Source organism: Acromyrmex echinatior, chromosome 12 (assembly GCF_024713525.1).
Source record: "Acromyrmex echinatior isolate Ae372 chromosome 12, ASM2471352v2, whole genome shotgun sequence".
NCBI classification, from domain to species: Eukaryota; Metazoa; Arthropoda; class Insecta; order Hymenoptera; family Formicidae; genus Acromyrmex; species Acromyrmex echinatior.
In genome coordinates, this window is record NC_141863.1 from 2,816,954 (window position 1) to 2,833,495 (window position 16,542).

Genomic DNA, 16,542 nt, shown 5'->3' on the forward strand with positions numbered 1-16,542 from the left:
TTACAGAATGAGAAATTTCTTTATTTGTTTTTCCAAAATGTTCAAATGTAGTACTACTCTTCACGAGTTAAATCGTTAAACGATCTTTTTTTATTGCTAGTTTTGAGTAGTTTGCAACGTATGATAGACAAAATAAGAATGTACCTTATTGTTCGAAGAGTGTACAGTAAATAAATGATCCCTTCTTTTTACACTCATCGAAAATATACAATGCTACTGCTTTTCCATCTTGAGTATGCTTTTGACCGATTCCATAACTGTCTATACTCATTTGCCAGTTCTAATTGTGCTCTTCTATAGGAGGACGGCTGAAATAATGTCGGACGTTTAATGATGCGAAAACAATAACGATTGGGTCATGCAAAGATTAATTTGGAAAACTATATATAAGCGTTTAAAAATAGATTGGATTTTAAAATTAGTGCCTAATAAATTTTCCTTATCTTAGGAATACAAGTTTCTCCATTGTGATATCATTTCGAAATTTGAATCATCTAGAATTTCGATGATGCACACTTCGCTATGTTTGTTTTATGTGGAAAGTTCATTTCTTCTATCGTTTCTCTTAGAGAGGTGCTTATCTACTTGCATAATATTTACGTAAAGATAGAAACTCAGACAGAAGATTAAAGTCTTCGGCGCATAGCGTTGGTCGGGCTGCTGATGTAAAATTTATCTTAAGAGTATTAGCGGTAGTAGGAGCTAAGATAGGCGCCGATGCTCTTCTTGCCATGGCGCGACCGTCTCGCGATATTTAACCTCAGTAATATCGAGCGAGGTTGTTTTATCCGACGTGCGCACGAAGCGAGAGAGAACGGCGACGTGACATTTTGTCGCTGGCTGCACGGTCGAATCGATCGTCACGCTTGCCTTTGTTTGACTTAATTACCACAGTGATAGATCGGTAGATAGGCACTGCACGTCCGACCGTCGCGCGTCGCCGACAATCGAGCTACAGTCGAAGGGTAGCTCGAGTTTGGCTGAGATTTCCGTTGAACCAGACTTGATACGAACGTTTGAAAACTATAAAGCATGTATAGTAGATTGATAGAAGGATGATAAAAATTAAAAAGTTTTAACATATATATATATATAGAGTAATGATTTATATATACGTATATATTTTATATTATTATATTTTATTTAATATTATTTTGTATACAGTAATGATTATTACACGTGCATACATAACAATGATTCTGAAGCTAAGTTGCATCAAATGAATGCAATCTTGCAATCTTCTTCTTCGATTTGGAATTATGAAGAAAATATAGTAATATAAAGAAAAAGACATTGGAATTAAAAAAATCTCTCAGAACTTAAGAAAATTTTAGTTTTCTCTAAACAATTATAAGCTGAAAATATTTATTTTCATTTTCATTTTCATTTTCATTTTTTTTTTTTTTACGTTTTCTTGTGCTAAGAATGACATTTACGTCTATACATAAAGTGACCTAGAGTTAACAGATTACCTTTCACCTATGGATACTTTAAACAGTTTTGAATCGATCTTTCTTCAGCAAAAATGTCGAGAGAGGTTATCGTTTATTGAGATTTTCGACTTTTGACATTAAATATATTTATAATCTTGGAAATCTAAATTTCTTCAAGATCTTTTTGAAAAAAAAAAAATGATTTTATGTTTAGTTCTCACTTATTGTCGTGGAAGTCTCATTTTTAATTATTCATAACTTAAAGCTTATTATTATATTTTCTCATATTTTTATAAGAAAACTTTAAATTAATTACAGAATCTGTAAAGAGAAAAAAAGTATGACAATAAATCTGAAATGTTAAACATGTACATAAACCTATATGCATATAAAAAATCGGAAATGTAGTTATTAATAAAGATGCACATTATTAGAATAAAAAACAAACATGTTTCTAAATTATAAAATATTTTTAATATTCGAGAGAAGGAAAGAGAGAGAGACGCAACACATTTCATAAATTTTATTATATAATTTTATTTATATAAGAGAGAAGTCTTGGAAGAGTTAAACTTTCAAATTAAAATATTAGTTTACAAGTTAAATAAGTTTTCCTTATTTTTAATTGCATTGTGTTTTTCCTTATTAAACTTTCTTACTAACAACTATAATATATAAATGCTTAATTTATTAAAAACTAAGTGAAAAGTAGAATATTTTAGTTACTCTGTGGTCAATCCTTTATGTGGTGTCAGAATATTTTAGCTTCGCGTGTGACATCTAAAGTTTCTTATTTCATATCGATGCAATTCAGCATCGAATTATAACTATATACTAGAAAAACAGCAAAGAATTCGTTCTCATGGTAACTGCTTTAGATCACACGAAATAAATTACATCCATTATTCGATCAGCGTTAAGCTCTTTGCCGTTAAGAAGGTATCGATTGCGTAAAAATGTGCCAAGTAGAATAACCGTACGATAGAGGTGGCAATGGTGCAGGTGGTGGTTGGCTGAGTAATGCCGGCCGCGCGTATAATAAGCCAATATAAATGCAAATGTCCGTGGGAGTAGGTATATATTTTGTATTTAGTGGCTTAAGTGAAATAACACGGCGAAATTATGTGGAGCTATATTATTAAAGTAAAATTACAGCGCAAATAAAGGCCCGTTACCTACGTATGAGACATGTCGAATTGTATACACGCGTACGCACACAATTTGTATGCATTCGACTTGAATATAAATTACATTAAGCTTGATTCCTGATTTTGCTTTTTGTCTTTTCGTTATTATTTTATTATTTTATTATTTTATTTTATTGCGTCGAAAATTCTATTGATGATTTTCTATTAAACACATGAAATTTCTTTAGCATGCACGTTTAGTATATTCAGTATATTCGAAGATTTATTGTGAGAGATAAAATAATTTTGGACGTACTGTATAGTAAAATATAAATTATTGTTTATTATTTTTCCAAATTTAAAACATCTTCAGGAAAGTATAGCTTGAGAAGAAAAAGAAAAGGAAGTATAGCTTGAAAAGAAAAAGAAAAGGAAGTATAGCTTGAGAAGAAAAAGAAAAGGAGAGGGAGAACGAGAAAACATGGATGTACAAAGTAACCAAAGTAACTGTGATCCAACGAAACTTTTCGTACAATGTTAGAAGTAACGATGCACGTCGTAGAATTGTGTTCGAAACAGATCGACCTCGTGTCCAACAATTGGAATCGACTCACGACTGTCCTATCGCATTTGTGTTCCCATTTGCACGCATGTCTCGATCTTTAACTACAAAATCAAGTTTTATTTTTATCAGACAATTGACAATTGGAAAACTTATATCTTTTTCTAAGTTTGAGTATATATTGTATAATTAAAAAATTCCTGAATTTTGAATCGTACATTGTCAGATTTGTCTTATTAGTGATGTGTATCATTAGTAGTCAATTATGTGACTTATACGAGACGATATTGAAATATTAATTTTAAAAATTCTTTTTATTTAAAAAAAAATATGTCAATTCCAATTCTTAATACTTGTTTTGAAAAAAAGTTATCTTTTCGATTGTATCACAATTCTCGGATTTTTTATATTGACCTAAATTGCAAATGCAATAACAATATTACCTTTTCTTGAAAAGATATGAAGAACATTGCACAGAGGTGACTTCTAAAGGTAGCTTTGTTTAACGATCGATTGCCGATCACTGATTTTAATTACCGATCTAAAATTGCTCGACAGTGAACCGTAAATCGAAGTCTTGCGATCGCATGTACTGCTTTCAGCAATGGAGATCCACTGTCACGTGATGAAAATTAAACGAAATCGGAACGTAGCTCGATCGATCACCGACCAAACATTGATAGAGGAAGCAGGGTTGTCGATAAGCATCGACTAGCCAAGGAAATTGATTCGAGTCAATGCGGGCCGGGATTCGTAAGCCACGAGCCGATATCAATATACGTTTCGAAAACGACTCGACTCGTCGAGGAGTCAATTTCGTTTATCCATGCCACCATCGGGTCTTCATGTTATCTGTACACGATACACAGGGTGTTACAGAACTACTGACCGTAGTCTATTTCATATTTTATACCAATTATATTTAAAGACATCGATAAATCTCTACAATTTTTTAATAATTATTGGAGAACCTATTGAAATTGTTGGAAAAGAGATATTGGCTATTTTCAACATATTTAATGAGCATTGATTCTAAATTTGTACTGTACATGAATCCAAGTTTTGAAAAAACTTTCAACATATTATTGATTGTTACATATTATCCATTTTTACGATTTATTATAATTATATTCTGTGATGTAGCAGTATAGGATAATTTTCACTATCGCTTTACAGATTAATAAGAGCAATATATATATAATTTAAAAATCTGTGTGTAATTTATGAGTAGTTGAAAGTGCTTTTGGTAATCCTAAGACATTTTGTATATTTTTGAGGCAAAGATCGATCCTTATCTGTATCAGTCGCGTGCTGATGAGAGGCGGTGACGATGCTCGGGAATAAGAAATTACATCGTAAGAGCTGGCGCGTGCCGAACTCACCCTCCGTTATAAACCATGATTACAATATATGTACATCTATGCATATGTATGTAGTAGGTAAAGTGCAATCGTATCTAGGAACTATATCCATATGCATCACGAGATTGTAAAGAACAACGCTGTCGAAATTAAGGTAACGTATACTAACGTAAAGGAAAGTATATTCGCCTTGCAAATAAGTTTATAAGGTTTTCTTGAATTTTATTTGATAATAATCGGGGTTGAATGATGGGTAGAATTACATTGTCTTATCGTTAAGGAATTGTATTTATGGAAGCAATCTTAGAACTGAACAACTCAGATGACTATATTAATCACAAATGCCAGCATAAGTAAGCGGTTAACGACAAACATCGCAATGATTGTTTAGTGATTTTAGTGAATCTCGAGTATATTGTAAAATAACATTATACATATTTTCTTATAAAATCAAAATTGTTCATGCAATGATTTTATTAATATCATAAAAAATATATAAAATAAGTAATTATCTTATAAATTATAAAAATAATTAGAATTTAAATTTTCTTTATTTTTCCTTTTTTTCTCTTCCTTTATCTTTCCTTTATTTTTCTTTATTTTTTAATTAATAATTTCAGAATTGATTCTGCTCGCTTTATTTCGCTTATAAGATGTTATGTATGCGCAAATAATTACTCGATTCGTTTCTAGTCATTATTAGAATTTAATTTATGATGAAAATATTTCCTGATAGTTAGATATTTTCTAAATTTTCTTTGCAAAGATAAAAAGGTTAACGCATTTCCAATAAGTTTATATGTATTTTTATCTATTCCTAACAGACTATTACGCGTGAGAAATTCTTATTAGAGAATCTAAAGTAAACCATAAATGTTTTAAGAAGTATAAAATTCTATAAGACATAGATGTCAAATTTGTAATGAAAAAACAATTATATTAATTTTTTATATAGAAATTATTTTTATTAAATTTTATTAATTATGTAGCACTAATTACAAATTTTAACTAACATGTGTACATGTACGTAACACAAATTGCACAAAAATTATCTTTTCGATAAAAGAAATTGAAAATCGATGGAATCCAATGAATGATAAAGAAATTATTGGTTGACTGATAGCTTTGAAATTCAATCACATAAATCCGCTCGCTGTTCCATATATGGGTGTATAAACGTTTCAGATGTACTGCATCTCTGTGGAAAATTGATTTATAAAATGCGTCCTATTGGAATTAATACAAATTGACCGCTAAAAACGCAAAAAGTAACGCGAATGCTTTAAAGCTCGGCAAATATACAAGTATATAGAGAAAACGTTTCTATTTTGTTACTGTGATGATATTCATGACATTTCTCGATAATTTTTGGTTGTGTTAGCCTATCGAAATCCTATACTGACACTGCGGATAGGCTAATGCAATCAAAAATTGACTGCTGCAGCCAATTAAAAATGTTATGCTATATTTTACCATCTAATTTGCTGCAGCCAATCCTTTCTGTCAGTATAATACACCTATATAATTTATATAGAAGCTTTATCGAACAAAATAATTTTTGATGAACATATGTCGTGATATATTCAAATATCGTATATTTAAAACAAGTGAAGCGAATTTTTATTAAAAGATCATATTTTTCTGTACATATAAATTTTTTTCCCTCGAGGACAAACAATAAATTTGATCTGAAAATAAAAATTCTCCTAAGCCATCGATCGCAAAAAGCCGATTGGAATTCGAAGAATTTCTTTGCTTACGGTTCGTGATTTTTTTAAATTACTATTGTAAAGTGAAATGCATTGCGTCAGGCTATGCAGAAAAAATAGCTACTTCTTCTACCGGTGACGGTCATATGCATTGCAAGTAGGATTATTCTTGAGCTCTTATAGATCTCGACGACAGTCTGCTTCCGCTCTTACGAATATAGAGAGCAGATCAGTGTCGAACGAGAATGCTATCCGACCCGATTAACGTATCGGAAAACTCATCCGCGCGATCTCACGTAGTCGATGATACGGACTTTAAGCCTTTGCTATAGCGATTCCGAATGCTATTTGAACTTCACCTCTTTCGTCTCATTCATGAATATATACCGTTACATTTCGCATTTCATGCATATCGAAATTTTATTACGCTTATTTTTAACGTTTATTGGATGCATTTTGCACAAAGATATCGTCATGAATTAATTAAAAAACAAAACCACAAAAAATAATAAATTATGAATATATATGAAAATATATATGAATATGTATATTGCTTATTATTATATATTATAAATTTCTATTATGCTATTCAATTTTTCTTATTTTCCTTCAAAAATTAAATTTGATTTGCATAATCATCTTTGTAAGAAAGTAACTCTTTTTAATAATTTTTTTAACTGTTTTTATTTTGCTCTTAATGAGACGACAGTTATAATTGCACTACACGGAGAAACAAATGCATAAAAGTAATATTTCAAAATAAAAAACAGAGAGATTTCATAAAGAATTTTCTTCAAGAATCCTCGAAGTTGTATTGGTACAGAGAAAAGATCAGAGAATTTTTCGCTCCTACTTTTCTCTTTCTTATATTTCTTCCCTATTCCCAGTACATGCCATAATGTGGTCGCATACGTAAGTGAAAAAACATAACGCGGAATATATATATATATATATATAGAAGAAGAAACGCTCTGTCGACTGCGTGTGAAAGGGTTCGGATACGATGGTCGTAGATAGGTAGATAGGAAAGAAAGGGTTGTGAAACGATGTGGAGTGTCAGATGGTAGTTTGCAATGAGAAAGAGAGAGAAAGAGGGATGGAGAGATGGGGGTGGAGAATCGAGTGAAGAGCCGCCGCCGCCGCCGCCGCTGCTGTTGCCACAAAGTAGGCGCGGCGCTTTATCGTCAACTAAAGGCTAAGAGACGCTCTACCTTTCAGTCTTTTACACGTACTTCCTGGATATCTTCTTTGCATACTTGTTACGTCCCTCTCTAACCCCCTTCGCTTATCGTAACAAGTTCTTCGATGAGATGCAGTCGATGCGTCGTCGTTATATCGCGGTCCCGCTGCGGATACCGTCGTGGATTCCACGGAGTGTCCCTGACTTATTCAGCTATCTTTTATCTACTCTACCGGATCATTTGATTAGTTTAGACTCGACCCGAGCAAAGGGATTAAAAAAAGACGCCAGAGTAGCTTTTTAGCTTAAGCAGTCGAGAATCAAGCTTTTCTGAAAATAAACCTTAAAGAAGCAAACAGTGAAGCTCTTTAACTTTATTTAATTTTAAATGGAATTAGATTTATAATTTTGAGATGAGTTGTACAATGAATATCTGATGCTGAAAATTTTAAAAATTTGCGACAATGATGATCGAGTTAAAGAGAAAAATAATCACGTACCTTAAAATTAATTTACAGATCTACGAACGGAATATGGTTAAAGTTTTAGAACAATCTGTACATTATCGATTAATATGTGCATGTAAAGTTGTGCACGTGCGAATAATGTATACGCGAATGGTTCATTCGCGGACGTGAGAATGTAATAGGAAGATTGTAGCATGATGCGCGAAATCCGACGCGTATTATGATTCAGATGCATGATTGATTGATTCACGGAAAACATTTTCTGCAAATAATTTATACGAAATCCATACTTATACTAAGAATGTTATTTACTATTTAGATTTAATTTTCTTATTTATTAGGTATATATATATATTTTTTTTTTCATTTAGTGTATATTTTTGTTACATTATAAAGAGAAATCAATAAAAAACAATTTTTAAACGTTTTTCAGGAAATATTTTATGTAGTTAATCACATTTTCTCTAATGCTTATCATACGGAGAGAGAACGATTTTGCTGAAGTATTTAAAAATTTAAGTAGATATCTGAAAAATAGAAACCTGAAAATAATTTTATTGGACGATCAAAAATAATTATGTAGGAAATTCAAGCATGACAAGCAACGCTGCAAAAAATGTTGATATTCTAACAATTAGTTTGAGTGTCCTACATAATTAATTATTTTCATAATTCAACAAAATTTATTTTCAAATCGGTATTCAGCTAAACTTTTTAGATACTTCAGCGAAATCATTCTTTTCGTGCAACCATAGATTACACGATTATTATAATTTTGAAATTATAAGAATATCATTTTTTTCTTCTTTGTTGGAAGAATCATAATTCTGAAGCTAATCGAAACGTCTTTTTTTTTTTGTTACAGGTGAGGTGATTGGCCAGCGGTTTCTAGGAAATGAAAGCCATGTGGAGCACTTCAAACTCTTGGAACGTGCGACAACCTCTATCCTGATTGGTGCCAGGTAATTGTTACATAATTCGATTCTTCGTCGTGTCGTCCCCACGTGCTACTCGTGGGGGCTTACATAAATGAGATAGTCATCGGCTAGACTCTGCTCATTGGTGCCACGAGCCCCAAGTGGCCGACGGGTCGAGTCATTCATTCGATTACGCATCAGCAGCGGGTGACGCAGCATCACGCATATTAGTAGCAAACAGAGATGCGGTTTATGCGGCGACGCGCACTATTCATTTGTATTCAAAGGCCAAAGGCAGCTTGCAGCATACCGCATGTATCAGACCACTCTTGAACTATGAATTTCTTAACTCTCCAGTTTCAATTTAGTAATGATTTAATAAAATAATACTTAAAAAAATTATTTATTTTTAACACTATTCATTTTGTTGAGTAAGTTTGAAAGTAAAATTCTATTAAAGATTATTTAAAATTAAATTAAATGCAGAACGATTTTATTACGTTTTTTTTAATCCGTGACATTTAATTTTCAAAAAGATTTTTATTTTCGGTTGCTTATTGTAACTTGGCTATTGTCAATCTTTTAACTTTTTTATTAAGAAATGCCTGTTCCAAATTGATCAAAGAACTTGTAGAGGGAAAATGGATTTGAGACATCTTGTTATCCGCAAGCGATTCGATCGATAGAGAGTACAAAGAGAAAGATAGTTCACGTTCAAAAATTTATTTCGTATTTTAAAGAGAGGCGATTATCGTTTTGCCATTATTGTGCATTATAGTTGTGCGTGTATACATACAAAAACACTTATATTACCTAACATTATTTTATCAATTTGGTCCAGTCACGCTATTAAAGTGGTGGAGATCAATAGCGTATCTCTTTGTGGGATCTGATACAAATACATTGGCTAATGGAAATTTGATATGAATCAAAAAATAATTTAATTTTTTTCCGCTCGTACTCTCCACCAACAGTCAGCGCAACGTTCCGAACTCGTAAAATCAATTACATCCGAGATACATAGCATGGGTCTTTTCACGGTTCCAATTTTGTCTTTGCAGTTTTTCCGCCTGATTTATGTTTCGCACTTCTATTTCTTCTGCACATGCAAGATTTAGAAGTCACCTGAAAACGGTTTTTATATTCGTTGAATGAACGTCCACAATTTATCTTTTAAATATATCGCGTTCTTTGTGCGTCATTTTTGCTGTTTTACTCATAATTGCCGATGCTTACTCACGTTTCAATCCGAGTTGTCGACACGGAGACGCACGAAGCACAGAGATTACAGGGACGATTTATGGGTAGGATTTAACGCTCTCGTTTCGTTTTGCAGGAACGCCATTTACAACATAAGTCTGCACGACCTAACGGAGATCGCCGACCAGGTGAGTACAACGCTAATATAACCGTTTCCAATATCTAAAGCACGACAAAAAGAATGATTTAAATTGAAAGTCTGACAGAAAGATTACATCTCGTATTAACAGCATCACGTTTCCTTCATTCTTTTTCCGTCGTGTTATTATATTTCGGAAATCTCTTTCGCGATTATCATGTCTACCTATTATTATAGTTCGACGGATACTATTTATATACATATGTATATAGAGTATTTCTCAAGACAGTAGGTCAAAAGTCACAAAGCGATATCTTGGTAACTCGCAAAACTACATAGGAATAGGTACTCAGGAGAAACCGCAGAAAAGTATAGAAGGGGGTTAGTGCGAATGATGGAGAATCTTGGTAGCGGCTTTGCGAGACGGCGCGGCGTAACGTAGGAGAGCGAGAGGAGATCGATCTGAGACAGCCCTTCGGCCAATAACACCCACGCCTAGAATAGAATCGTAAAAGTCACCATGCTCCAGCTTGTCCTTAAAGCTTGCGCCGTATCGCGGCCGACCGTCGCGATCGATTTCGATTTGAAGGATTTAGAGGTAATGGAAAGTAGCGGAAAAGAAGCTGTGTGAAACTTGATCGATATCATGACATCGGATCGATGCTAGTTTAGCTACTTTTGGACGAAAAAAAGTGTTTCCGGTCAAATCTCATCGTTTTTTCGAATAATCTTTTTTTCGGGAGATATAAACGATTTGATTCTCATAACGAGTAAATGGAAGATTTGTTGGGCTGCTATTTCTGAGACTTTGATCACTTTCAAACTGATGGTTTATTCTTATAAATATATAAATAAATGTACACTTTTATCGAATATATATATATATCGATAATAAGCCAATTACAAAAACTTATTCCATATTTCGTATTTGTTTTTTTTTTTTGTGAGAAATTACTTCTTCTTTGAACCAGAATTTATCTGATAACTCCTGTATAGTTGACGTGATAATAAATTATTTATAAATGAAAGAAAAAAAAGAGAAAACGACAAATTTTTCTTTTCAAAATAAATTCTCTTTAAAAATAAAATTATGTATTTTAAAAAATACATAATCTGTTTATAGAAACGAGAATAGATTAATTGTCAATTTCTCGATAACGTAATATCGATAAATGAAATCAGACAAATTGTATTGTGATTTATGTGAGATATCCCTGCGAAAATGTGAACGATACCGCTGAATCTACTCTTTCCATTCGCATTCATTTGCGCATATTTTCAGTATAGAAATGCTGACAGCTTCGTTTACGGTTATAGTAAGCGTAAAAAATTTGAATAAAAGATAATGATATATCGAGCATTACATCGACAAACCAATTTATTGTAAATTGAAAAGGGAACGTAAAATTCAACATTAAATTGTTATGAGAGAAATTTGCATAATAACAAGATATACGCGGAATATACGATATATCCTCATGTCAGTATTGTCTGCGTGCACAATATGTTAATCAGTCGTGCATAATTAAAAATCAATTAGAGAATATTAAATTATAGTTACAACTGCGTCAATATGAAGAAAGGAATCTGGATGAAATGTGTGCTCTCCATTATGGTTGAGCGCTTTATCAGAATCGTAATTACTAATTAAATTACGATTTTAATCATCGTTTGCTATTTGAAAGTAATTATAATTTCTGCAAAAGTTGTCACAGAATCTTACCATTTGTTATTGAAATGTTTATTGAAACGGTGTGCTATTTAAATTAACGTCTACATTTTTGCACATACGCTTTTGATGAATATTCAGGATTCTATAAAAAAAAAGATAAATAAATAGTGCAAAGCTAAAATATTATATACATAGCGATATGTTGTTTGATACAATCGCGTATATAATATCGCGGTCATCGAAACTGTAATCACTTTTTTTTTATACAAAACAGGATCCATTCGATGTATTGGGTTTCACGTTTCAGATAAATGTACATTACAGATATGTTGATTGCAAACTCTTATTAAATCGTCTGATCTTTTGTTCATTTAACTTTTCTTATCAACATCTATCAGTGTTCTTTTATTTAGGGTCACCACTAAACCACCTACCTCTTTATGTAAATTACGAATTTATCGTGGATTTTTTGCAAATTTTTTAAATATTTCAAAATAAAACTCTTCGAAACTGTACGTTCGAGAAATAGTTTGCTTTTAGAGGTCGAATAATGAAAATTGAAATGAAGATAAATACTCATGGCAGAGAATACAGTAAACTGGAGTTAAATAGTCAAGTATTTGACGTGATTTCAAAAGCGTGACGGCATGCCGCGCTTGGAAGACTGCCATTTCGATAAACAACAATTTTGCCCGACGCGCGGAACGTCATTCGCGCAAGAAAGACGTTGTTGACATCGTAATCCCTCCATGAAAGTTTTCCGCGAGGCTAATTGAGTCTGCAGCCGCTCCCGACTGGCGTCGTAAGTTCAGTCGCTTGAGTGCTGGCTGCGCCAGCTCGAACGAACGAGTGTTATTTCTGTCTACGATAACACGAGATAATAGAAGATTCGATCTCTTTCAAAGAGACTTGTGCCAAAGATACGACTTTTAGTACAGAATTTATGTACCTATTCTGTTGATAATACACGCGATTCCATTCGAAATACAATATATCTTGTTACGACACATTGGTGCTCGATCGAAACGAGAAAATGAACACAATGATTATTCGTCATTAATTTCTGCTAATCTTTGTTTTTACTAATTACTGTTGGAAAGGTTATTATCCTAAACGTTAATAATCAAATAGTCTGATAATTATGCAAACAAACGATAAATTGAAGTGATGAATTAATTTGTACCGAATTTGATACGAATGACACTTAATAATCGTAATAAGCGTAAAAGTATCGAATGCACACGCAAAAATAAGAGTTATTTTCTCATATTGCAAAAGTGGCAGAGCAGGAGATACCTTGCCAACGGATAGATTCCGCGACAAGCAATTTGTTTCTGTGACAATATTTAATATGGCGAATGTAAATTTTAGTCAAAAGGACACTGGCACACTTAATTTACGTGTACCAGTAATTTATGTTCTGCCGCGATATAAGTTCTGGTATTACCGCGTAGCGACGGAAGTATATACTATAAAGAAACTTGGATCATTTCGGAATAAAGGTTCGACGCGTAAATTTATTCATGATTCATCTAACTTCGCCGTACTTTTTTTCCCCGCTCGTGACTGTGAAAGCCGTTACCCTCGAATGCTCGACTCAGCTAACAAATTTCAAACTAAACTAATACTTATCGGCTCCACTGATAGTGCATAATTTATGTCCGGTAGCTAACACTCCGGCGCAGCTTCACTCCTCGAATCAATACGATGTCTTATTCGCGATACGTTCGATGATATGCTGATTTTTATTTGTTCCATAATCCGGAATATGTTACGTATGCGCGTTAAATTTTACAATAAGGAACACAAGTAAAATGTTTTTTTATAAGGATAACTACATTTAAAAGCATACAGGATCGATACTCAAATGAAAAGGGAGAAAATTGAAAGAATTGAGATGAACCGATAACGCGGGGCGCGGGGAACTGCGTACATTTTTCGTATTCTTTGCTAGAATTATTATTGTAGATGAAAATTTCGATGTATTAGTGCGAACGATTTGAAGCGAAATTGCAATGGCTGCAATTGTGAATTGGAATAACCCAATATCTATTGAATCGTTCAGCTGTGAACGTGAACACCAATACTAGTAAAAATTGGAATAACATATCTAAGGAAAAATGTCATAAAAATGTACTTACATCTAGAGATTTTTTTTTTTTTTTAATAATATGTAGATAATTAAAAACATGTAGCAGTACAGTATACTTATTTTTAACGATTTAATAGCTGCATTTTGAATAAAAAATATTTTAAATATTATTTTATAGCTAAAAGTCGGAAAAGATCCAGTATTTATCGTACTGAAAGCTTTTTTGTTACTTATTAATTGAAAGTTTAATTGAAAGTAATATTTTATAGTGATAACAGCATTTGACAGATATATATATATATATATACATACATATATCATTTTCTACATTTACTTTGCAATCTATATATTTTATTTTTTAACTTTTAAAAAATAGTAATAGATGTATGATCTATTGTTCTATAGCTATACAAGTATTGTAACTTAGAAAGTATTTAAAAAATTTATTTAATTTTAATTTAATTTATTTTTTAATTTAATTTAATTTTTTTTTTTAATTTATTTATTTTTGAATTTACTCTAATTTTCTTTATTACTATTATAATATATATAATGTCAGTTTTTTAATTTAAAATATATATTTATCGTATATATGTTTTTTTGTTGTGAAAACCTGACGACGGTTTATTGAAAATATATATATTTTTTATATATTTCGACGCGATACTTAGATTTTTCAAATATCTATCTATTTTGTTTCAATAAAGTCATACCAATATATTGACAACCATGAAAAATATTCTAACGTTTAGAACGAAAGTATTTTGCAATATTTTGCGAAAGTTGCATATTTAAAATTTCACTGTTTATTTTAATTTTGTATTTCAGAAAAGGCCCAAATGTATACCGTGATACAAAAAATTTAGCAATGATTATATTATATTTTCTCAGGATTAAAAACTCTTAAATAACTGTCTTTGCATTATTGCATGGTATGAAAATAAAAATAAAATAATGTATTATAAAACCAAGAGAATATAATGAAGATACCGTATGAAAATAATCTTATGGAATAAACAATGGAGAAGTGAGAACAGTACGTGTAATAACACCCGAGCTGTGTTATTTAGCATATTTCTGTGAAAGCGGCAATAATGTTTCCGCTGACATTTTATTTCTCCACAAAAATGAATCTTCCGCGCGATTCTTGTATTTATGCGTCACGTTAAAAAAAAGTCCGCGACAAAACAATAAATGTTTTGGAAATTCTCGCTATTTGCACGATCTTTTTCAGGCACGTCGAAATGGATACCGTCGAGTTTTTTCTCGCATAATCGCACATGCAGTTTTACCGAGAGTATAAAAAAATGTCAAAAATTTCTCATTTGCGTAGTACATTCATGACACTTTAATAGTACAAAATGTGAATTCCTAATATCGAATATCTCTAATACTAATATTCATTTAAATGCATAATTAGATATTAAAAATAATTTTTTTATTTTTAAGTTATTTTTAGTTAATCAGTTACGACCATTATTAATATTTTTATTAGTAATATTAATTAATGCTTGAAAAAATATGGAATTTATTGAAAAGATATTAAAAAGACATTTAACAGACTAAACGATTATTCTTGTACGTATATTAAATTAAATATTCACGATCTTTTATTAATAATTCTATAATAATTCTATGCAAATATAAAATGTGATGTTTTCGTGCGCTGAAGAATCATTTAAAAATATGAAAAATAATTAAAACATATATATTTCTTTCTGATAACGAAATGTTTGTTGTGATAATATTAATATATATGTTATACGTAATGTGATATGTGTGTGAGGTCGGACAGAATCGAATGAAATTAAACAATTAATTTTTTTAAACATAGCGTGGCAATAACTTTTCATTACGCACACTTTAAAACGCACACAAAATAAATCGTGTATATACAGCTTATGTAATGTTATATACACTATGTATTGTTTAGATATCCGATTATTTGTATATCCGAGGAAATATCCGAGCACCGCGTGGTCATTCTCGCTGTTACGCACAGTAAATCAATTTAGGTACGCGTTGATTATTTATATGAGCTTACCATGCCAACAATGTAACATATCAACGTAAAATGACCTCAGGAACCACGGAGCGTGACGATATCAAATATATCGAAAATCGATTAAATCGAGCTCGTGACTTCGGTTACCCGAGTATGAACTTGAATAACGGGGTACTCGGCATCTGAATATAGAAAATATCCTGTTGACACCTAGTGACGACGCTATTGTACACTGATATATAATTTTACGAGAGAAGTTGTAATTGTAATATCTTTCAGTCACAAAATATAGATTTCCTATACTCTTGTAACAATCACTCGTATTAATAATTTTTAAATTTGTCCGCATGAATTGTAAAAAATGATTGTTACAAACGATTCGAATGAAATATTTTAGTTTTTTGAATAATTGTGATGATATTTTGATAAAATATATAATGCAATGATAATAGATAATTTTTTAATCTTTTTAAAGATGTATTAAATAAATCTGTAAATCTGTCAAGAGTATACATTACGAATAGTTTCTAAGATCATTTAATAATTATCTTAGGATGAATGAGACAGATGTTTGAAATTGTAATTTGAAAGGTATTATTTGTGTGTTTTACGTTTCAAAATATTTTTTTTTCTCCTGAAAAATTGCGGACAGACATCAAATCCGAAACTATTTTTCCT

General features: G+C 31.5%; 1 protein-coding gene across 2 annotated transcripts in view; it reads left to right on the forward strand.

Moving 5' to 3' along the window:
• The window catches only part of LOC105153818 (semaphorin-1A), a 219,764-nt gene that overhangs the window by 115,539 nt on the left and 87,683 nt on the right, over positions 1-16,542 (forward strand). For both annotated transcript variants that reach the window (XM_011068895.2, XM_011068896.2), the window contains exons 3-4: positions 8,705-8,801; positions 10,093-10,144. In XM_011068895.2, the coding sequence (XP_011067197.1) occupies positions 8,705-8,801; positions 10,093-10,144 (149 nt within the window). The remainder of the gene's footprint in view (positions 1-8,704; positions 8,802-10,092; positions 10,145-16,542) is intronic.